Source organism: Electrophorus electricus, chromosome 2, assembly GCF_013358815.1.
Source record: "Electrophorus electricus isolate fEleEle1 chromosome 2, fEleEle1.pri, whole genome shotgun sequence".
In the NCBI taxonomy this organism is placed as follows: Eukaryota; Metazoa; Chordata; class Actinopteri; order Gymnotiformes; family Gymnotidae; genus Electrophorus; species Electrophorus electricus.
In genome coordinates, this window is record NC_049536.1 from 5,682,401 (window position 1) to 5,707,523 (window position 25,123).

A 25,123-nucleotide genomic window follows, 5' to 3' on the forward strand; every position below is an offset into this window, starting at 1 on the left:
GGTGCCGTAGTGCTGTGTAAGTTCCATGATGTATATTTACTGTACTTAGAAAACCTTTTTTATCTTCATAGTTTATCATAGCAGCAAAATATTAGGAATAGTTGGATGAAGTAGGTTACACTGTAATGAATAGAAAATGGACTGGGTGTTTCATTCTTCTTCTGCTTCTGCTTCTTCTTCTGGAGTAACAATGCAGACTTGACTTCCCTTATAATTTTGTGACCACCAGTGATCAAATATTCAACTTTAAAGCAAAATATGAAGTATTTACTACTAGTTGGTTCATGTAGAATGAGGTCAAGAGGTTTTTTATTGCCACTCCAGCTATATACAGTGAAATGAAATAATATGAAATGAAATAATAAGACCAGGGTGCAACACACACACACACACACACACACACACACACACATAAAAAACTTAACTGTAAATAATAAATATGAATATGTATTTTATTGAAGCATATACAGCTGCAAATATAAGCAGATACCCTGAAAATGGTTGTCTTACTAATATCAACAAAAACATCCAAAACATCTATTATGAAGGAAATAAATACAGTTTTAATGCTATGCCAAGCTCTGTCGAGATAAAGTCATTAGAGACTGTGCACAGTCAACTGTGCACATGACTGTTGTGTTACAGGAGCATCTATTACAGTATCTCCTGTCGTCGTCTCTCCAAGTCTGTTTAAACCGCCATATTCAGATATAACTCTTTCTCAGGTTCTTCAACCTGTGATTCTTTTCCAGAGTTTTCTTCAGGTTTCTCAGTAGACCTCACACCTGCAAGGACTCTCTCACTGTTGGAACTCCTGGGCTTGTCCACGCTTTCCACTAAAACTTTGTGACCTTTGTTCAAGCTCTTGGATCTTGCTGGGAGGTACCTTCTCTCTTCAGGTACACGAAGGTGGCAACAATCGCGTCCGTCCTCATATAGGTGCATCCTTCCTTCTTCCAGACTGTGTCTCTGTGCTTCAGCTCTTCCTGTTGAGAGCCTGGCTTTCTTACCTCTAATGCTATCGATCTTCTGACTTTCTTCTGGGCCATTCTCCTTAATTCCATCTTGCTTAACATTATTCCAGTTTTTCTGGCATTCCTCTGGTGTATCTCCCTGGGATCTACCTTCTGGTTGTTTCTCATTCCTGGTCTGAATTCTTAGTCTCTGACACCTCTCATAGTCATCTGCCTCATGTTCATCTTTGGGTTTGATAATGTGTACATTTGGGGGCTGGACTATCGATACTTTAGGCATCTGGCCAAAAAGGCTGGGGTGAACCTTATACTCAAAGCCATCACTCCACCGTCTCATGGCTGGTGACCCACCACTCATTTGTTCAGGAGAGCTGGAGTCTGTAGCCCACTGCACATCAGCTTCCTTATCAACTGGGTCATACAAGATGGTGCTTCTAGACTTCCATGCTAAAGAGGGTGAAGTGGTCAGATCCTCTGATAGATAGTGTTTGAATGCCTTTACTTTTTCCAAGGGAAATGAGAAAGCAGAATCAAGCTTAACTCTCTGAAATGTTTTGTCAAGTTTAACTGCAGGAGTATTCTGGTAAACTTGACCAGCCGCGAGAGGCTGGGTAGATATTTCAGCCTGTGTCCATACCTCTCCAGTATGATCTGATACATCAGCTTTCTGCTCACAAGGGGAGATCCAGATGTCCACACAGGAGCTCCTTTGTTCAGGGGCTTCCATCTCCAAACTCTGGCCATGCTCTTTTGAAGGGATTGTAATGGTGCTAGGTGCCTTCCCCATTTTGGACTGTCTCGGTGAGGTGAGCTGGCTTGCCTTGGTCACATCCTTCTCATCAGAGGGTGAGCAGTCATCCAGATAGTAGCGATAGAGGCTGTACCCATCAGTGCTGTTAACACTGCTGGAACGAAGCAGCGAGGTGCCACAGACCGAGGACGCCCCTGACCGTGTGCGGGTCAGTTCAGCGTGATCAATGCCAGCCAGCTTCTCCAAGGCATTCATCATGCGAGAGTGGATGTCCTCAAGCTGGGCAAGCCTGAGATCCACTGTCTGTAGGGAGGCCTTCATCGTGTTCTCTCTTTCATTGACTTCCTCAAGGCGTATGGACATATTTTCCACCCTGAAAAAAAAACCATAGAAGGTTTGATTTAAAAATGCTTTAAAAGTGCACTTCAATGCCGTGATAAAGGCAGCAGCAAAAAGCCTTCTTTCATCTTCTGGAATGTGGTGTTAGAACCTTTCAGATGTCACCCTTATCCGCTCATCGTTTGAGCACTGTTGCTCGTCTTCCTTCCCTCTGAAGTACTCCTCCACACACTGCTCCTCAAATTCGTACAGAGCCTTCAGCTCTTCCACATTCAGGATAAGCTCTTGGAGAAAAATGCTGAAACTGTGATCATTCAGTTGCACAGTGACATAAATGCAAAATGTAACACATTGGAAAATATGCTTGATTATTTTGTTTTATAAATCAAATCAAGCTTAAATAAATATGGTTAATACCTTTTGCCGTTGTTCCTAACAGGAGTCCCAAATAGTGTGTAATGTAGCAAACAAATGTGGTATTGTATTATGTGACTAATGTCATGGCTTCAAATGGGGGAAAATGATCAAATACTTTAGTGCAGCAGAAATGACTGACCCTGGAATCACAGACATCTTAAATGTAGTTCATTATCCATGGTTCAGAGAAACCAGGCCATTGATCTCACAAACTCACTCAAGCCTCTGTCCTTCTCGTCCACATCCCCCTCCTTTCTGCTGCCACAGCGGCAGCATAACTGTTTGAAGAGAACGTAGATGTGGCTGAAGATGATGAGAGGAGGAGGAAGCACTGGCCTATCATGGAAAGTCATGATCAGCTGATACCGCTGGAACTTCCACACCTGGTTCGAGATGGACTTCACCTCAAAGAAGGTATTGCTGTTAGGTCAGTAAATATAGTAGTCTGTTAGCGTATTACCATATCCATACTTCTTACAGAAGCCATTCATTAATTTATATCTAAATGTTGAATTTCCTTTTTGTTCTATGGCACATTGAGGTAGGCCATGGTATTCTAGGTTGTGCATCGGCACTGACTTGTACACTTACTTAAAGACAGCAATGAGCAAGTTGACAAGGAGGATATTAGCCACCAGCAAATAGCAGGCCATGATGGCTGGAGTGAGCCAAGCCCCAGGGATGCAGGGCGGATATTTCTTCCCATCTTCGTCATACTTATTTTCTCCACAGGGGGCTGGAGGGAAAGACCTTACATCTCACTCTTGCACTCTAGTGGGAACTTCCTTTCCTTGTTCAAAGGACAGAACATTTTTGAAGAATGTACTGTTTACTTACGATTTATTTCCATTGCATAAACTGCAGAACATTCCAGTGAAGCAAATTCATTGAGAAGAGAGAGGAAGTTAAATAAAAATTTTTTAAAAACAGCCAGCAAAAGATGTGTATTCAAAAGAATCACAGTTATTAACTGAAGTCAGTTGTAAAACTCTATATAGATTAATTGTTGGATTTATAATTCCATAACTGAAGCTAAGAAAAAGGGACTTCTTAGAAAATGTTTTGATGGACAAGTAATATCTGCAATTTCCTTAAAAAAGGTTAGTTTTTATAAAATGTTATGTATGACTGAAAAGGTAGCGATATAGTCCGGTGCTTTAGTGAAAAGGTTGTGTTCCCTGAGACACTGAAGCTTAACTGCAAGACATCCAAATCCATATATTTTCTAATGACTATGTATGTTAGATGCATAAAATCACATGAGCTAAAAATTGATAATGGTTATGAAAGAAGTATTTTGGTGATGTACTAAGAGAAATGTTACATTTCTGTATCACAATGGCTATGTACTGTATACCTCTAACAAGCCCAATCCTGGCTTGTTAAGACTACCATTTGTTAGCTTTTATATACATTATAAGGGAATATCTCTTGTAATATTTCTGTGTCTAAGGAAAAGAGATTTCAGGGCAGTCCACACTCAAAAACTGACAAATGCACAGTCTATAAAAACTGCATTGTTACTGATTTTTTTGTTGGCCTTTTTTTGTTGGTCTGAGTAGACTACTACTATATCAGATCCAACTAAGTTTATCCATCCCAGTCAAACTGTTTGGTATGTATGGCAGTTTACACTTTTACTAAAAATACTGAGTAACCCCAAGTCTTCATTTTATTTCATACCAGATAGAATAATATCTGAAACTTAAAGCCTACAAATAACACAAAATGAATATGCAAATCATGAAAGACCACATAATTATGTCAACTAATTATGTCAGTGGAAAGAGAAGCACACTCATAAGGCTATCTACCCTGGAGGCAGCAAAAAGAATCTTACTATCAATTCTAGTCTTACGGTCTATTGAGTCCGCAAACACCTCTCCATAGATCATCCAGTAGGGCATGTAGAAGATGTTTCGGGCCAGACGCCATGTCAGCTCCTCATCGGGGTGCAGTATGGCCTGTCGTGCCACCCCAAAGCTCATGAGGACCACCAACATGATCACCACAAAATACAGCATGTCAATCATCTGAAAGACACAGCAACAGAGATTCTTACAGCACGGCAGCCTTCAAGACACACACACACACACACACACACACACACACACACACACACAGAGGTAGAACAGTCACACAAGTTTTAAACTTCTCTGTATCCTAAAGCCTAAACATTATGTTATCTAAGGTTGAAAAAGTCTGAGATTCAGAAAGAAAAAAGAAACAGGGTTGCAATTAAGCCCAGAGGCCTGTTAGAGGTTATTGGTCCAAATGCTTTGACATGGAGACATGCATAAAAACCCTGAAGTCTGGTTTACTTCTTTGCACAATGTCCATTTCTTACCATCTTTCCAATCATCATGACATAGGGTCCAAGGTACTTGTTGACTCCAAAAATGTCTAAGACACGGATGTACCAGAAGATGATGTCCACACAGTAGATAACCCGGCCATAACCCATATATGGCTCCTGCAGTCTGAGGAGGAGGCCGAGCAGGAACATGGAGATGGCTATCAGGTCTGTGATGTTCCAGTATTCTTCCAGCCACACGTTAATCTTCTGCCTGAGCTTACCAGGCTCTGACATCAAGATCTGACATACACCAGACAAATCTCACATTACTAGTTTTGCATTCAGCCTATTTATATTCCCTGTTTACCCCTCTAGTGCCAGATTCAGGTGATAGAATATGTGCAAGACATCTACAAAATAAGAGTGTGTTATAAACTATTGAGCTTGGTCAATCATCTCTTACAGTTACGGTGGTTCACTGTGAGATGACTTTGTAACTTTATAGAATTGTCTTTTAAACATTACACTTTTAACATTTGGTGTGTTATTCAAAAAGAAATTAGCTTTCAAATTAAGGAATCGAGTTAAACTTGGTAATTCATATAAATATAATGTTTTAGTTAATTGTATTCTTACTTTGGGATGTCCTGAACAGGAATCATGTCTTGTTAATGTGAGAAAAAGTAAAATAACTTTTTAAAAATAAATTGTTTGTGACTACACCTTGATGCCATATGAAAATATACAGACTATAACTGCTTCAGTTATAATTGATGCAGTTCTGTTAGAACAACAGTTAAAATGGCAAATGTGATTTAACTGTATTAGTGTATGTCTTTTTCTATTTCAAAATGACATTCCCACTTCATTTCTACTTTTATTACAATGACATTTAACTTTTGTGTCATTTTGGTTTTAATATATTTATTGTTATTAGAGTACACTATGTGTTTAGGGCCTAAAATTTGCTTCTAATTTGTTTATGGAAGGGATTCTACTCTGTGCACTGAACCTGTCACTTAAATCTATGAACAAAATATTCAAATAAGAACTCTTACTGGTGAGATAGGATTCAATGTTGTTGTTGTTTTTTTTTCAATTCCGAGACCACTGATACGACAAGAGTTTAATTCAGCTGTCCTGCACAGTCAAATCAGCATAATTTAAATAACTTATAATGTCCAGTCCTGTTGGGTCAACCTTATTGACTTTACCTTGTACTGTCTAGTTTAATTTAATTGTTTACTGTTATAGTTAGTGCTTTAGGGTACACTGCAGATGTTACACTAAAAAGGGTTTGAATCTTACCTGTCTAACTTTCTCCAGGCCCAGGGTCAGTATATAGGAGATGACCACCCACTCTTGGATGCATGGCCAATTCTCCATCTTCACCAGAACAACGTAATTGTACAGCATAAGATACACAAGGTAGGATATCTGCAAAAAAAATAAAAAATCAGACACATTGCAGGTATAAGGAATGCTAAGTTCGCACTCAGTAAGACTACATTCACATGAATATCAAATACGAAATGGTATGAACATAATACTGACAGTATTAAACCAAAATTTGGTGAATGGGGCGTTGTAGAATTCATAGAACTTCTTTCCAATGGGCACACGTCCTTGTTTCTTGCTACCTTCTTCTTCATCTCCTTTCCTGGAGTGTGTGTCTGTGGCATCCTGGGTTTGGGAAGATTTGAAATTGTGTAAAATTTTACTGGAACTTGAATAACTTTGTATAATGTGAAGTGTTGCCATAAACTTACTATAGCTAATTCATTCTACAAAGTGTCGTCTATGACCTTGGATATTTTTGGTTACTATTGCGCGCTACTGTGCTAACCTTTTAAGGTAAACACTGAAAAATAAACCCTGTGCAAAGTATTGTTTTAATTCCAAACCAAACATTAAATTATAATGTTCTGTCTATTACTATCTATTATATTCTAACTACAATAACTAATATTCTATATATGAAACACATGGTTCTGAATATTGCTTATAATTATGATGCTTCTTAAGGGACAAACACTATAGTTACCTTGCTGGATTTGTTGTCGTCATCCTTGTCCTTGGCGTTTTCCTGGTCATCAGAACTTTGGTGGGTGTCATCACCCAGACGGAAATCCAGGAGCAGGATTGATGGAGGGAAAATGATACCGATAATCACCTGGGCAGAGGAGGTTGTGATTACAGTAATAAACAAATGAATAAATACATAAGCAAAACTACATGTATGCCTAGATAAGCATGACATTTGCATAAGACCTTATGAGTTGAAAAACAGCCCTAAACAGAGATGGAATGTATATATTTAAAAACAGTGAAATCCTATCCTAAAGACAGACATATTATGAAATGTCAAAATAATTGATTCAGCACCTTGAGTCCAGGGTTTTTGCCCATCCTCAGACAGCCCATCCACATGTCAGTCAGGAGCATCTGGCTGCAGGTGTGGGCAATGAAGTCCCTGTGCTTGGCAGCCACTGCCAGTTTCAGACAGGTGGACTTGCTCCAGTTCTTGAGCTCATAGGTAAGCAGCTTCATGGCCACCTGCTCGTCATGCTTGTAGGCCTGGTCCAGAAGCTCATAGGCTAAAGTTCCAAACTCCCTGAAAGTGAACACGCTCTTTTATGGACACCACGAGTGGCTTGTTTTTAGTAACTGCAAGGTGACATAGATAGCTCTGGTAATGGCTGATACCTCTACTAGAACGGTCAGTGACTGTGACAGTACAGTTACATCTACACCCTTTGGATCACATGTCTGAAATAAAACATTTGATCCAAAATGGCTTATACACAGCTGACACTGAGGAAGACTAATATTCTTTGACTCGGCGATATTCTGAGGAAAAGTGGGATCAGTGACATGGTGTGTCTGCCTGCTTCAGGTTGTTTACCGCAGGCACTCACTTAGAGTTGCTGTCCATATCCTGAGAAATGTCATCCACCATCTCACTGGCGGAGGACTCGTGGGCCATGGCTTTGTAGAGCTTACAGGCCACCAGGGCCTTTGCCATGGCCTCCTCTCCTCTCTGCCACAGGAACTGAGCCATCCTCTGCCTTCTCATTAGCACTGCCCAGATCATCAGCTCATGGAACGGGAAATGGAAACGGCTGACCTCGGGGTCATCCGTGTCAACTTCCACCTCCTCCTCCTTCTTTTTCTTCCTCTTCTTGCCTTTCGTTCTGGGTTCATCATCCTAGAGGAGGTGAATACTGACACCTTAGCAAAACAGGATTCAATAACAACGATATACAGCAATATGTACAACAAAGAGGTAGGTTCGTAATCATACCTCCATACCAAGTAGTTTTAGGGCTTTAGGCTGTAGATATGAAGATGGTAAGATACGTTAGATTCTTATTAACAGTACATCCCACATAGGCAGACAGTTGAGAGTTGCAGTTCTTACCCTTTTAAGTCCATAAAGGTTGTTGTAGAGAGAACGGAAACCTTTCCTTGTGTAGTTACAGCGGTAGGCTCCGCCCATGAGGTACTCCACCACCAGGCCGATGTCAATCAGTGTGATTTGATAGTCTGGAGGAAGGTTCCCCTGGGATATCATAAAAGACAGCTGGGATATAAACTACCTATGTAGTAGCCAGGATCCCTATAGCACTAGCAAAAACTTAAAATGACTGCCGAAAATGTTGGCAAAGCATCTCACAGAAAATCCTTTAAAAATAATAATGGTATATAAGTGTTATTATTCTGTTCAAGCAATATGCAACCAGTGTTAACCTTTATGATAGTTTGATTTACATTACTTAATTTGTCTTTAAGCTTTCCAAAGATTATAAAAGATGCTGTTATGTAAGACTGATTAAAATGAATTAAAACCTATCAGTCTCAGATTTTGAATTGAAATAGATTTGTAGATAGATATTTAACCACTTAAATATGCAGAAAAGAAAACCAATTTGACTTAGCTTTTGACAACTCTGCATATTTTACAGTATCTGACATTAAAGAATCCTCTATTTTTTCATATACTTCTGGAAACATATATTTTCAGTAACTTACTTTTTTAACATCTCGAACTAAAATGTTTAGTGTGTTGGTGGGTCCAAGTTTCTGGAAATGCAAACAACAGCAACAGAAAGAAACAGTGAATTGTTTCAAATAATAAAACACTGTCTAATAAATAATCCCATGTATCTTTATGGATAGTGAATATTCTTTTGGAGGATTGAAATATTATTTTCACCAACTGTGCTGTGATCAGCATGCTCACTGTGTTATATAACTCCTCTAGTCGTGGGATGGTCAGGAAGTGGTGAATGTTGACCCCATTTTCGATCAGCAGCTTCACAAAGTCTACTCTGTCCAGCACCAGTGCATCCATCATCGCCTGCTCCAGTGAGTTCACCTGAAGGGGGTGCCAACAGGAAAAGAAGCACATTACACTTCGGTACACATTACTGCTCAGACGGCTGTAGTGGCTTTTTGACCCATGGCTATTCTACCGCATATTTCAGTAAATAAAAATAATTACTGAGGTATTGAGTGCTGAGTATTAGTTCTTCAGACTATACAAAAAGGTAATGGTTATGTATTGTGTCAGGCTTACCCAGTTCAGTAAGGCTAACTTCCTAGGGTCTGTTTCCTCTGGCACTTCTGGCTTGGCCTTCCCAGCTTTGCCTTTCTTCCCTCTGGGTTTTCCTTTGCGCTGAGGTCCACCACCTGAACTCTTGGGCTTCTCCTTAGTGGGATGCTCCTTAATGGATGTAGCACTGGCTATTGCACTTGCAGGCTATGAAATCAAAGAAGCCTCTCCTTATCTCTGGGAACGCTGAACATGTTGAAAGGGTTGTTTTGGGAGTATGCTTGCATTCTGAAGATGAGGCTGAGTGTGCACTCACTGGAAGATTGTGTCCATACACAAAGATTTGGTTGCGTGCTATGTCCACCCTATTCCAAGCTAGAGCCAAACTCAGTTGGTCCGGAGCTGAGGCGTTAGTGCCTGAGTGTGTACAGAAGGCATGCTCAGATGATTTATGGGATCTGCAGCCAGTCTGGTTCTTAGCTGTGTTCAGCAGCTCTTTTGTATAAAGCTGAATGTGTACCTTTCAGTAAAGCTGTTAGAATGGCCATCTCAATGTCCTGCTGCCCCTCTGCACCCATTCGAAAGACTGTAATCTGTCATAGGATATTACAGTAGGAGATTTTGATAAAGGAAATCTTTTTGTGAATAATTGTTCTTACCCTTTACTGTACCAAATAAATGAAAAAAAATACATGAATGAGTAAATGACTTAACAAAGGAACAGGGGAATGGAGGAATGAATACTGTGTTTTCTAAGAAGATTTTCATGGCAAGTAACAAAATAAAAGCACTTCCTTTGAGCATCCCTACACCCGCTTTTATGCATTGCCTACTGAATGAATTATCCCTGAAACAAGACCTTTCCTGGTTTTAGAGGCCTCTATAAATTATAATTGTTTCAGAGATGCAGTCACATGTGCACCTGTCACGGTTGGCCCCTCCTCGGCATCTGTCTCCATGGTTTCCCTGTCTCACGTCTTCGTTCCATTTTCTCCGTTCCTGTTCCGTTCCTTGTTTTGTTTTGGGTTTTTTTTTTTTTTTTTTTTTTGCTGTTTCATTAGTTTCACCTGTTTCTTGTTTCCCTCTGGTTAGCCCTCATTACCATGTGTACTTATACCCCGTGTTTCCCTAATTTTGTCGCTGGTAATTGTACGTAGCCTTTGTTTGTCTTAGCCCACCTTGTGCTTTTCCTAGCCTGTTTTGTATGCAGTCTGTTTTCCATTTCTTGTTTGTAGTTTTCTGTTTATGATGTATCCTTGATCTTTTTGTGTTGGCTCCATGACCCTGGGCTGTCTAAGCGACACTAACTTTGGATTTGCCCATAATAAATCTCACTCCTCTCAGCGACTGCATCCGCCTCACGTTCGTTACAGCAACACTATTATGTATAATTAAGCTGGTATGCATATGTGGCACTAAGCCAAAGATTTTAGAGTTCTACTGTGCATCTTTAATAAGTAGCTTGGTGCAGCTGATTCATTGTGATTGGAGCCTTGTGCTTACAATGAAATGACAGAGGGAAAGCTGAAAGTGAACTATACTGGTTGTATTCATGATTACCCAGACAAAAAAGGTACTGTGTTCCTGTGTTTAATTCATTTTGTGGTTCTATGGAGACGAAAATATTTGCTGAACTGTAACCACTAGTTTTTATGGAATGTCTAGTGAAATGCCATGAGATTATAAACTTTAGGCTTTTGAAAATAAAGGATCCTATGTTTAAATTTCTAATGACTAACTAATACCTGATCTGAGTAAAAATAAGGTCTACGGATTATTTACCTTTTTATTTACCTAAGGATTTATTTACCTTTTTAAAATGGCATTTGGGTATTAGGCACTTCTCATTTAACTTATTGTAAAAGGTATTCTAGGTATTATATTAGAAGCTATTGGAGGCAGTTTTAATATGACACAGATACCACAGTGAAATTTACTGTGACTAAAACAGACTTAGTTATTAGTGTAAGAGGAAGAGGAGCTCTGTGTGGATTACAGAGTGATAGAGCATCTATTCCATCTGTATGTGTGAGTCAGGACAAATGAATGCGAGGCTGCTGGTCGGAGCAGGTGGCAGTGCACTGATCCCAGTCCAGATGCTTGGAACTGGAGATTATCTCCTGTTTTGAGGAGTATTAAAAACTACTTAACACATCACTTACTATCTACTAAACCTGCTGCTGCAGCACAAATGGTTGCAAAATCAGAAAAAACAGACCCTTTGGAATTTAGCCAGCTCCTAAACATGAAGATTCTCACTGCAAATGATTTTGCCTTGCTCTGGATAATTAATGTATGGCAGTTTACACCACATAGTGAAGTGAGCCCAAGAGACTCATCAGACATAAAAGATCTCCAAATGAATGTTATGCCACATAACATGGGAAATGTCTTAGGGAAGGGAAAATGATTTTAATTCCAAATGATTGAATAGAGATGACTGCTGACAAATGAAGACCACATGAATGATGATCCACATCATTAATCTCAGGACAATGTTTATTTATAGAAGGCTGCATGTAATACAACCAAATGGAATGATTTAATAGACAAGCTATAAAGGTAGTGAATTCTTAACCATTTACAACAGTGTTACAATTTTCTTACAAAACAGTCAGTCATAATGGTTATATAGGTATAGGTATTCTTTAAGCAGTCAGACAAATCCTTTTGAGCACTTACGTTTTGCAACCAAAATCATGCATTGCTAATTGTTTCCTGTTGTTTCAGACATCTACTCACCAGCTCCCGTTTCTTCATGCACTCCATGATCATGTGGTAGATTTGCTGAGACTGGCTCTTGTTGTAGCTGAAAGTCTTCTGAATGGTGACCAGCAGCTGGTCTCGGGCATCCTCACTGATTACTCTAGAAGCATCAAATGTCTGTATTAGAGAAAGGACTGCCCTACCACCAGCAAGCTACCGGCCCTGTCCGAGCTAATGGCGTCTTAACACTCCACTAGGCATGAGCTCTTACTCTCCCTTCTCTGAGTGCTTGTGGGCAAAGGAGAGGATGTCGGAGGCACGTCCGCTGCCGTCGCACACCACCACTGGCACCGGCGGCTCCTCGCGCAGGCTCTCCAGCACCACGGTGATCATGTTGGGACCTCCTTCTACAATCAGGCACAGCAGAGGCACCCCCTGCCCTAATCCTAAGGCACGGGGACATTACAAACCCACTTAACACACACCAAACCCAGTTTGAGTTGCAAGACTGACTGTTGCTTTCAAGTCTTTAAACCATGAAATAACAGCAAAAAATAGTAGAATAAGGCAAAACAATAGTGATGTTGCATGAACCACAGCTCAAAAATACACATATCACAGAAAAAGTACCTATTACACTTAATCAACTTAGCAGTTATTGCATGATGAGAGTAAAAGTAGAGAGTACACGCATCTGACAGTAACATTTGGCAGAAAATTAAGTAAAAAGGGCATTCATTGTATAGTTGTGAGACCTCATTTTTTGCCATGTGCAGGGGCCCAGTTAGGGGGTGATGTGAGTGGTGACAGCTGAGCATCCCTTTGCTGTCCCTGCCTTACTCCAAGTTCCAGGCATAGGATGACAAAGGGAAACCCACAGGTCACAGACAAGAGCCTCTCAGTGTACTGACAGAGCAGCAAAACTATCCATAAATGCTTTTCCCAAATGTTGCTGGCTGACATAATTGTTCTAACATTTCAACCTCAGCATCGCCAGCACCATCCTTGAGCTACCAAAAAAAAAAGCACTTACGTTAAGATGACCAGTGGTGCATTAGCAGCAGATGTGTTTGAGGCACTGCATGGCTGGTTTGTCTGGGCATACTTACGGGTGTTAATCTTCTGCAGCGAGATGTGCTTCTCCAGCTGCCTACGCAGCCTGACCTCAGCCCCGTACTTCCCACACGTGCCGTTATCACACAGGATGAAATGTGAGTGGCTGCTGTTGAGCACGGCCAGCTTGCTCAGAGGGTTGGACATTGCCTGGTAAGGTTTGGTCACCTGAGGACGTCCAAACAGGCCGGTGAAGAAGTGAGCCCTGGGCTTGGAGGCTTAGCTGGATTCAGTAACCAACACAGAGTACTAGTCTCTGGAGTCCCATGGACGTAAGGCTATGAATGGATGTTGTGCTCAGACTCACGTCTTTTCCAATGAGATCCTCCTTGCTCTCCAGGATTCCCCATGGAGCAATCCCTATGGCACAAACCTTCCCTCTAGACTTAGAGGAATGGTCTTTCAGTGCATCTCCAACATGTCGGATCACCCCTGTTGGAGGGCACACAGTGCAGGATGTTTTCATCGTCACAACAATGGCGGTTACCGTGGTGAAGTCAGTACTTCTATTATTCTGAACCCTTTTGATACACACACTTCATGATAATTCTCTACTGAATTTAACATGGTTTTTTTTTAGCAAAACAACAATAGACATTACATATTAAATATACAGCGAAGCATGTTAGCGCCATCTGTAGGTCCACCTGTGCTAATTCCAGCAGTGAAGATCCAGGCTCCCGTAGTCACTGCAGCCTTAATTAGGCCTTTGCCAAAGACTTGCTTGAGTTTGGGCTGCAAGTCAAAGTTCTGCAGGCCTCCATGAACAGATATGAGCAGTGTAGGGAGCTCTAGGTGCCACTCTTTCACCATGAGGTGCAGCAAGTTGTCGGGCTTAGTGTCATAGGACACTCTGATATACTGAAAAAAGATTGAGGTCTTGATGACAGACATTCTAAATACTTCCAGACATTAATTGTAGTCACCGACTGACAGTGTCGGTAAAGATTTACCAATAATAATCAAGCTTAGTTGACATTTTAAGCTCTGAAACTAGTTTGTCTGATGCTCAGTGTTAACCATGATTTAAAGGAGTTTTTATTTTTCTGAAAGTAGAAGGTGTAACATCTGTACCATGGCCTTGTTGACGAACCCTCCTCCCTGGAACTCGATGATGCCGTAAGCGTCTGTAGGGGAGGTCTGGGTGTGCTTGGCCACTGACCATTTCTCCTGCAAAACGTCTCCCTGGTTGTCCACTGCAGGCTTGCTGGTGGCAGCCCCGGGTGGGATGGCTGCATGTTGGGTCAGCAGATTACCGCAGGCACATCTTAGGAGAAACCAAGGCGGCTCGTCACTACTGAGGCTTAATGAGTTAAGGCATCTCAGATTTTTGGTAACACTTTATTTTGATTGCCCCCATAAATGCTTTGTAGGTGATTAGTTTACCTTTAATTAACATTCCTCTGGATATCAATTAAAAACAACTGGAAATAATTTAAATATGATCAATTCTAATAAATCTAACTTTAAACCTAACCCCAGGCCTAACCTTAACAACTCAAAACCTAAACATAATTCTAAACCTAAATCTAACCCTGTTGAGAATCACTATAGATCCAACCAACAGCATGTTAACAATTTGTGCATCTTTACATAATCTATAGAGATCAACAAAATAAAATGGAACCAATTTTTTTAATTTGGAGAGTCAAAGAAATATGGAGAGGTATGAAACGATTTAAGAGTCACATTAGAAAATCGATTTTTACCTCTTCAAATAATAATCATTTCAAATGAAAATGATTCATTAAAAATGATAATCAGGACAAGTTTTTTAAAATTTTTTCTATGATGCAGAAAGCTTGTTTTAAAATGTAGAATTATGTGACCTAATAGAGTTATGGTACAGTGAGACCGAAAGGAAAGAAAGAAAAGCGTCCAGTCTTTCTCTGCGGTCCATCTGCGCCAAAGCAGCCCTCTTTAGTACGCGCACAGAGCGCACAGAGCTCATTCGCTCTGGCAGATCTCCACCTTGTTATATAAGAACAGCATGCATTATGAATAGTTGCTAATGATCCTTTCCAAGCAGGAGTTGTTGAACGGCACTTCTGTTGTCCCTTAACCTTAATATGCTTGTTCCACGTTCTGTTGACTGCTGTGTTACAGTCTTTCTGTTCAGCATCTGGTGCAATTCAAAGTGTTGTGTGAAAATTACAGTGATTTACTGAGACAAAGGTGCTTACCGAGTTGGATCCTTGCATGGAAAAATATGAATGCAATGTCTTTTCTGAAAGGTTTTTTCAATCCAAGCTCTCTGGCCCTGTGATACAAAAGGAAAGTGTATAGTAAGACATACATGACAATTATATTTTAACTATCAGCATTTCACTGTCTAATTGACAAATTGTATTTTAAGTTAGTGGACCCGATTTGCTGTAATATCAAAGGAATCAAAACACAAAGGGGTGAATAGCACCATAAAAATATGATGCACTTTTAAAACTGCTCCCTATGAAATAGACAGTCAGTGTGGTGCCTTTCGCTTTAATTTTGGGTCAGGAAATCCATATGTTATACCAATTACTCTAAGAAGTGCTTTTAGTCTTACAAGTTTTGCTCAGCTAGATGCATTAGATCCTCTTACTACTGCTAATCCTCACTATAGTATAAGCAGCAAAGTAGCTACAAGCTAGTAACATACTTCACACATGGTATATCTTGCATCGTAAATATGCACACTGAAAAATAAGATATTAAATAGCTGCTCATTTAGCATTTAGTTAAAATGCATTTATTTACATTTACTGTATACTATACATTTGGATGAATGTACATCTAGGAGTATACAGCTCAACAGAGACAGGTATGCATGACTGGACAAGGCACTAGAAAGAGCTAGTTATAAACCCAACTAACCTTGACTTACTCTGTGCTATTTTTTATATAGAGTCCTCATTCTATCGTTTCTCTTTAGTCTAGAGTAATATTTAGTCAATATATTCTCAATATATTTTGTTTAATATTTTATACCTTATATTTTCTTTTCATAAGACCAATGCACTAGATTATGATGAAGTAATTTATCAAAAATACTAATTGCTTAGATTTATTCATCCAACAAATTCAATATTATGCAATGCTAATTTTATGAGGGAGCTTTTTAAGGATTAAACATTAGATTTGACCATTTTAATTTATTCTTGCACAATAGTGAGCTCATGATTTAAAGTATGTAATTAAAGCTTGGTGGCTGGCACCAGCTCATCACTAAGAGGAATAAATGGTTTGTGAATTCCATATTTGATCAAGATAAACTAAACTACACCACAATATCATTTCATTTCAAATTGTAGCTTTGAATGCCAATGTAGAATTTTTCTAAGCAGCTTACATTTTCATAGCAAAACTACACAATCAGCTTTTGTTCATTGAGCTCATTTTCTGCTGCATGGAAACCGGCTACCCCATACTGAGTGTCCCCACTATAAACCAGATGCTACAGTGTACAGTCCCATCTCATCTCAGAACCACACTACCAGAGAAAGGACCCATAAGATCATCAGCTTCAGCAAGAACAAGCAGGTCCTACCTGTGGAGTTAGAAAGCAGAGATATTGTGGCTGCAGCTTTCTACATCAGCCTCCCTGCTGCGGCAAATCTACCGAGGGGTGCGTTCTTTCCCAGTGTGTCGACACCCAGTGAGTCCCACAGCACATGAAACCTCATCACTTTATGAGGGGCCGTTCATATGATGAGCATGTGAGCGGGGTTTTTGTTCAGGGCAAGTCTCATGACTCCAGTTCAAGGTAATCCTTTTGGGAGTCCCATGACCCCTCTCTCGTTGCCCAAAGGGTATTTTCATCCCCCGCTAGAACAAGGAGCACAGCAAATATGCCTTAATAGCCTCAACCCCCCCAGGCCTCGTGCTACATTAATCTTCCTATTCTTCAGATCTTTTGTTTTCGTCAAGTTTTCAGGGTAACAGTCAGTGCTAGGTTCATTGTAATAAAAGGGCTAGGCTGAACGGCAGAGCAAAATAGAAGGACCTGTGACCTGTGTACACCTCAGTGATTGAAACTCCCTGAATTTTCAATTTGAAAGTGTCCCCCCCCCCCCCACCTTTGACTTCAACCCCCATTTGCATAATTGAGATAATTGGGCCCTTGTTAAGAAACGAATGTGGGGTGTGGGGGACATTGCTGTGGTGAGGTCAACTGTCATTATTTGCAGTTAATCTCTATTTCCACCAGCCATGTTAGAGCATTGCAAGACCATCCTGAGAACTAGGCATAAGTGCCACAGCTATCTTTCTTCTCTATTCAAATGTTCCTTGTAGAAGAGAATAAGATTTCCCTCTTATGTACGTGGGGAATCTTTGGAAACAGCTTCGTTATGTCTGTTCTTCTCAGATTCTCTGACCAGACAGCTCCACCTCACACTTTAACGTGCTGAACATTAAGAGGAAAGAAGGTGAACATATCAATATCAAGCCCAGAGGTGCTGGGAACAAGAGGTTATGTCAGCTTAGGTGAAGCAATACCTTAAAACAACATTACAATATCATATTTCTTTTCAGATTTGTTTTTGTTTTTATGGAATTAAATTTTTATGGAATTAATTTCTCCACAGAATTTGTGTGCTTACCAAAAGCTCAGCTACTAATATGTCACATTACTAGAAAATACAGTTGTGAGCAGTTCACATGTAACCTGTACATCCTGTTCACTTGCATTCTGTGATGCTACGATGCTACGTTAAGTTACTGTGTATTGATTTATACCACTGTGTGCAGTGTTTTCAGTGGCCTTTAATATCATGAAATGGATTGTCTTTTGTATTGTGATTGTCTGTGTTTGTACAGCCATTGAAAACAGTGACTCCTCATAGGCAGTGTGGCACTTACATCACAATGCGAGAAATGTGATTTTGCTTTTATGATCCAAAAGGGGAGTTGAGCATCTATCGTGTGAAAGCCACAGGCAGAAATCAGCAGAAATCAGCAGCATTCAGACCACTGTGTGTTAGTGCTATGGTCAAAAGGCTAGTTCTGAAGATATGTGCAGAACACAGAGGGTACTGGCTGGAGAAAGGCTTTGGCTGGTGTGACTCGCTTTATTCAACTGGCGTACTCCCATTATCCACAGCAATTAAAACCCAAATCCTCACACAACTCACAGCCTTGCTCCTTTCTGCAGAGTGTGTGCAAAGTCCCCAAGAAAGAAGAAATATGCTAAAAGAGGATTAGATTTGGTTGTTGCAGATAAATGACCAAGAACAATGGAACCTGCCCACAATTAAAAGTATTCAGTTATTCCACACTGCCTTGGTCTTCAGTAGAACTGAATCACAATTATTTGTACAATTATTTGCATTTGTATTTTGTATTTATGCAATTATTTGTACAAGAATAACAATATCAATCAGATTTTTTTAAATTTGAGAAGGAAATCTGTAAAATCACACTTTTAAACTCTTAATTTATGTAATTTCATAAACAACTTGCATTTTCACATTGTTTAGCTGAAAACTCTCACTGTAAGCCTACAAATATGAAAGATTGTTCATCATAACACCTTAACCGTCATCTACTGACGAGAAATGTTTGGCCTTAAAAATCACAATAAACTTTCAACGGTGAACAGTTTTAGGCTGACCATGACTTTACCCATGATTCAGTTAGGCATATGTGGCTTGAGCTGTCGCTTAAATGCCTGCAATGTCATTCTGTGCTCATCCCTGATGAAGTACTATTGGAGCTATTGAGTGTGTAAGCAAGGTCACATTTCCTTTAATTTGCCTAAACTCTGTAAAATGTGTTTCTCTCAATCTACCTCTGAAAGGGCTCATTGTCTGTGTGGGTTTAAATAATCCAGTTAAATCCAGTCATCATCACATGAGCACAACGTGGCACTGATTAGCTACCAAAGAGTCATAAGACACATTTTCAAGAATGTTGATTTCTTTATATATATATATATATATATATATATATATATATAAACCGCTTCACACTGCTGGGCTTGATTTTAGTACTCTTTTAAAATAACACAGCAGGGGTTAAGTGAATCAGTATGAACTAGTAACACTGCAGTAGAAGACTAAGATTCATCAGGATACCATATAAATAAAAAGTTTGCTAAATGTGTAAAGCAAATGTCCTTACAAGTAACATTTTGAAGGAGAAAGAAACACTAGCTGGTCTTCCATAATTTATATGCATTCTGTTTTGGAAATCATTATTTTTCCAAAAAAGAAAAGAAAAACAGTTAGGATTAGGATTGTTACATTAACACATTATACATTATATATTATACATTATATAAAAGTAGAGAATTTAGGTATGTGCATCCATTTATCCCATGGTTTATTCAATGTACACTACAAAAAACATTGAACCGACACATGTAAATTGCATGTGGAAGAATGCTTTTGTACAAATGCTTTTGAAGAATGTATTTCTTATACCAAATACAATAATACACAAGTTAAAAATCAGTAAGAATAGCCATCATATGTATGTGTGCATGTGCATGTGCGTTTTAATTCAAGATAACAACACTATATTCCTTTCTTACTAGAAGCTGACCTGTTCACACCTAGGCATGTTTGGACAGGTGCCTGTGTATGTGTGTGGGCCTGTGAATGTCTGCAGCCTTCCGCATTCTTTGACAGATTTTGTGAATATTGCTCGAGCATCAACGTTAGAATTGTTATTATGATTTTAAAATATTTTGTTTACCAGCCACAGATTCTCTTATTCATATTACACTCTATAAAGAACGTTCAGTTCCTTGGTTTTGAGCACAGGAGTTTCAGTACTACTCATAAAGGGGCAGCTGTTAGAAAGAGAGAAAGTAGAGTATTTAATCTGACTCAGCTGCTGTGCTTCTACTGCACTATTATAGAGGATTAGAGGATGGGATGGAGCAGCCTGGAAGTATCACAGCATTGCAGGAAAAAGCTGCAATTTTGTGCTGGTCTGAGAAGTACTGCAGAATATCATATAGTCACGTATTAAGGTGCAAAAGGAAACTTCCTACTGAAGCCCCACTGCTTTCTTTCCTCTTCGGTCCTCTGTCACCATGGCAGCAGGTCACATGTCCTAGGACATGCTTCTGCTCTCATGGCCTGGCTGGGAATGCAACAACTGCTTTCACACTTTTAGACTCAGGTCCATTACTTTACGTGGAAATAAAAGTTATGTAAGACATTCTGGATTTCTGTAGTAAACAAACAAATCAATTTTACTTGATAGAACATAAACTGAGAGATTTAAAATGGTTTCAACCTTTGTAAGACCCAAAATTCAATGTTGCAGGTGTACACCTAATTTGACTAGATCCTGACTTCTGACCAACTATGGCTTTCATTATGCTTTAAATATTAAAATACTAAAAAAAAAAAAAAAAAAGCAAAACATTCAAAAATAATAAACTGTTTTACCTTTGAAAGCTTTATAAAACAGAACAAATGCAACAAATGCTCCAGATGTTTAAAAGGTCTCTGTTTTCTCTACTAAGAAAAGTCTGATGAAAATATTCAAATCCATCAGTGCTTGTAAACATCACTTCCCCTCACAATTAATCTGAAACGGCAAATTGTTGCAGCTGCATTGTACTCTTCAGGGTCATAGTGTGGAAAAGATGAGTTCACTCATGTTTTAACAAAGCTAATTGTGTAGACTTGTTTGCCTAACTGGTAATAATTTATTCAGAAGGTGAAAAATTCAGTGAAGCAATTCAAAGGCCTATGTTCTGTTTACTTGAAACATTCCGATGACCTTGGTTTCTTCCACTTAACTGTGCATGTACCTCTGGACTTCTAGATTTGACCTACTGTCCGTAAGCTTCCTGTCAAGTAACAGCTGCTCCAGGAGGGTAGGAAACTCTTACGTTCTAAGATCCAAGAGAGTAGGAAACTCTTACCTTCTGAGATCCAGATGTGGTACGATTGATGGAGGCCTGTTTAAAAGATCCACCTCTCCTCAGTCCTGACTCAGGGAGGCTTGTTCCTAATAGACTCATGTCTGCCCCGGATCCTCTAACCTTACAGTGTCACACAGTGTCACCAGCAAGGCTAACGCAACTGTCACGTTGGCAGGATTATCTCTGCTTTGTCTTTCTCTCTTCCTCTATCTATCTATCTATCTATCTATCTATCTATCTATCTATCTATCTATCTATCTATCTATCTATCTGTCTGTCTGTCTGTCTGTCTGTCTGTCTGTCTATCTATCTATCTATCTATCTATCTATCCATCCATCCATCCATCCATCCATCCATCCCAGCTCACTGTCTCTTCACTGACAAACCAGGGAGGGATAAAAATCATTTGAGGACAAGCTGGACAAATACACGCTGTTTTCCTGGCCCGTCAGACTATAATCAGGCTTAATGCACCCGCATCCTGGAAGCATCAGACATTAATGGTGTGGGATTTATTAAATGGTTTTTGAAGGGAAAACTGATTTAAAACACCATGGCCCTAACAAAAGAGCTTAAGCACATGCTCACGCGTCTTTTAGCCTACGGGTACGGTACGGCAACATACACATACAGTACTGCTGATGAGAGATACACATCAGCTGGCAGCAATCTAATACTTGACTTTAAAACAATGAGCAGCACTTAAAATGCACCTCTATCAGATTATGCCTATTAACTGACTAAAGAAGAGCTTTAGAAGAGAGTTTCCAATTGATAGATTGTAATGTTTATTCCTGACTTTTATGCATATTGTCAAAACATACATCTAAAACATATTTATTGTCTTAAAACCAGTTAAACCTTACTATGACATTAAGCATAATGACTTCACAGAACTCCGTGATATGTAGCAACTATCCTAAAGAAGCACTGATTGTTTCTTTAGCAAACTTTCAACACAAAACATTGGCTGCGGTATCATGAAAAACACGTCGAAGCACAAGTGCACCCTCTAGTGGCCATTATAGTAACTGCAGTTACAAAGTAGGTATAGGGTAAGACATATGTGTCCTTGCAGCTATTGCTATTTGTCATAGACAGAGTTATTTTGTTTCTTTTTAGGTTAGGTAAAATTGCGACCTAAACAATTAAGATATTTCAGTGATCACTGGGAGATTCTTAGAAGGACAATGACACAACTGTGACTGAAACTAATACATCCTCTCATCTCATGCTGAGAGGATGAATCATAAGGTCATCCAAATCATAAAAAGATCTAGAGACACAAAGCCATTTTTGTACATGGACACACAAAGGCATTTCTTCAGATTGAGAGATTTGACTAAAATGAAAAATGTAAGCAAAAACATTACATAGAGGGAGGGCATATGATAGTGTATCTAAGACATGGTCCCAAGATTAATTAATAAAGCAGGAGCAAAACCTTTTTAAACAAGGAGTGGAGTATTACAAGTATTACAATAACATAGGTCATTGTTGTAGCTCATAACAGCCCAAACTAAAATCATACTGAAGCAGACGTCCAGTACAGAACCACCTTACCTGTGTTACAATTTCTAAAATCACATGGAAAATGAGACACAAGCTTTCTCCCATGTGTCCCTAATGGAAGTCCTGTACTAGAAGAAGTTTTAAAAATCTCTTCCCATGCTTATAGATCCATGGAGCAGATAATGCATAATTTCTCACTGTAAGCAGACACAGATGAGCTGTATTAGCTACAGATGGCTGCGCTGTTGCCAGTCCCAGACTTATGCCCCTATGAGGAGAGGGCACCATGGTCAGCAGAGCTGTGGCCACCTGTGGGCTCACGTCACACACAGCTCAGCCTGAGCACACTGTGACTGCCGTCTCCACTCCTTTAGCACATGTCCAAAGGTCCTTCGCGAGCCTGCTGTCCAGCATTTGGTGAAACAGGCTGTACTTATGCAGCATCAGCATGAAACGTCCATTTCCTCTCTCGTGCAGAATGACTTTGCAGAACATGAGGGACAGAGAACAAGCCTAATTATCACTCTCAAGTGTCCATGCCACACAGTGTATAAATATGGCATGCCTCTACTGAGTGAGGTTATAAATTATGCAGATAGCAGAAGAGCTAATGCTAAATGAGAAGCATATTATGCATCATCTTCCTTCTGACTGGCTGTGCAAACACTCAGGCCTCCATTTTCTATAAAGGATACTTTATGTTAAGCCCATTGTGGTTCTGACTATAGTTCTCAGTTACGAAAGTTTCAAGTGCTATTTAGACTATCGAGGTCACTTTAGTGTTTTAATTAGTAACACATCAGTTTGCCTTTTAGTTTGCCTGTGTTAACATAGAGTAATATTGTCTTTTGTAAGCCTAAATTCCAGTGTCACTTTTTATATCCTTTGTGCTGCTCCTAATTTAAGACCTGCTGTATTTCAGTAGAAGCAAGGGACTGACTGCAATTAAAGAAATGGATGAGATACAAGAAAAAGTGGACTACAATAAAAAGTAAGACTACGATAAAAAAAGAAATTCACTTTAGGCAACTAAAACATAAACTTGTATTCACACTGTATATGTTAAATTTAAATGTTTTAGAACATTTTTAGAAACTTTTTAGAAAATTGTACATTTAAATTTGACATTGATGTCAGTGAACTTAAAGGTTTTCTCAACAAATCATGGACGTGCTGAACTAAATTTAACCACAAGAGGGCAGATATGAGGTGCGATTCTGCTTCTTCAATCCCACAAAGAAGCTCGGGATTTCGCTTCTCTCCTTTGTATGGAACCTTATATACAATTAAAGTATTAGGTTAGCAAATCCTGGCAGAATTCAACAAAGCATTTTTAAAGTCACATTTGAAAATAATCAAATTAGTCTATAGCAAGTGAAGTGATTACCTAGAATGCTACTAGAGGTCAAGGTTCAGAATAAAGTGTTCGTGTAATTCCAGGAGTCATCCAGGAATTGAGTCAGCAGAATAGTCCTCAACATCGGCACATCTACTCTTCTCCCAAAGCTTGCTCTAATGAACAAATGTGTTAACTTCAAAATTTTGTTGATTAAACCTTTTAGGAAAGTCATTTCCTATTTCCAATTTTGAAATTGAAGGATTCGTGCTATCAGAAATCTATTTACTCTAGACAGTACAATGTTATGATTTTTAACTGGAAGTCAGTAGTGACATGTCTCATGGTTGAATCCAGGGGAGAAAATAGGGTACAGTTGTTATGCAGGTTGTAACCCAGAATTAGCTCCGCATGCAATAAACTGGAAAACAGCACAGCAAAGGGGCCCAATTTAGGGGAAAACAGCCTCTTTTTTTTCTATTATTTAATATCCAGAAGCAGCATTTTGCCCTCCACTTGGGGAAAAGCCCAGTACGGTATGGTTAACAGCCCAGTACAGTATGGTTAAAAGCCCAGTACAGTATGGTTAACAGCTAGCAGGCACAGGAGGGATAGTGCTATTTGGTTGGATTAAGCTCAGCTGCAGGCCTGCCTGGCCTAGTCAATAATGCAGCAGGTGTCTGTTTTACCTGGGAGAGCTGACAGCTCCACCTGGTTGCTATGGAGACAGACTATAGTCCCTGCAGGGACAATGAGTGCATAGCGAGTTCAATCTCTAGTTCTGTACATAAACCTTGGGCCTCACACTAGAAGCTAACAATTTTTATTAGGATAACAGAAATGCCTTTTCTGGCTTTTGTCTCAGTAACACTGTGGTAAGAGACATAGTCATGTGGGTAACAGTTGAGACTGTATTTGTTTGGGTTTCTCTGTAGGGTCATTTGGAATGTATGTCAGGCAGCAGACACAAAGTACAACTTGGAGAGGCTCCAGAGCAGAGAAAGCCTTCACCATGCACTCAATAGTCAGGCATGTCGAGACACGTCACCCATGTAATGTTTTCAAGAACCTCACTGCACGGCCGGTCCACAAGGCAGAGCGCAGGTCGTGAACCTGCGTCTCAAGTTTGGCAAGTCATTCTTGTGTTACAACAAGAGTGGCTGAAAACACGTGACTCCAGAATTATGAGGTTCCACTTGCCATACATGTGGTTCTAACGTGGCTGGATTCAAAGTTCATAGGGTGACATAGGGTTGTTA

At 39.7% G+C, this 25,123-nt stretch overlaps 1 protein-coding gene across 1 annotated transcript; it reads right to left on the reverse strand.

Annotated features, from left to right (window-relative positions):
* Positions 1 to 680: 680 nt before the first annotated feature.
* Positions 681 to 21,114, reverse strand: LOC113573125 (transient receptor potential cation channel subfamily M member 1-like). The gene is made up of 27 exons (XM_035523615.1): positions 21,016 to 21,114; positions 15,335 to 15,411; positions 14,226 to 14,418; positions 13,799 to 14,012; positions 13,459 to 13,583; positions 13,148 to 13,319; positions 12,310 to 12,484; positions 12,075 to 12,198; positions 9,853 to 9,925; positions 9,649 to 9,749; positions 9,357 to 9,539; positions 9,021 to 9,155; positions 8,810 to 8,860; positions 8,199 to 8,339; positions 8,082 to 8,111; positions 7,696 to 7,985; positions 7,163 to 7,391; positions 6,822 to 6,950; positions 6,332 to 6,460; positions 6,086 to 6,214; positions 4,829 to 5,077; positions 4,322 to 4,514; positions 3,319 to 3,339; positions 3,073 to 3,217; positions 2,699 to 2,901; positions 2,216 to 2,348; positions 681 to 2,098 (listed from the first exon to the last, which is right to left on the reverse strand). Exons 1-27 carry the CDS (start codon positions 21,112 to 21,114, stop codon positions 691 to 693), a joined length of 5,151 nt encoding a protein of 1,716 aa, XP_035379508.1. The 3' UTR covers positions 681 to 690.
* Between the last annotated feature and the right edge of the window lie 4,009 nt (positions 21,115 to 25,123).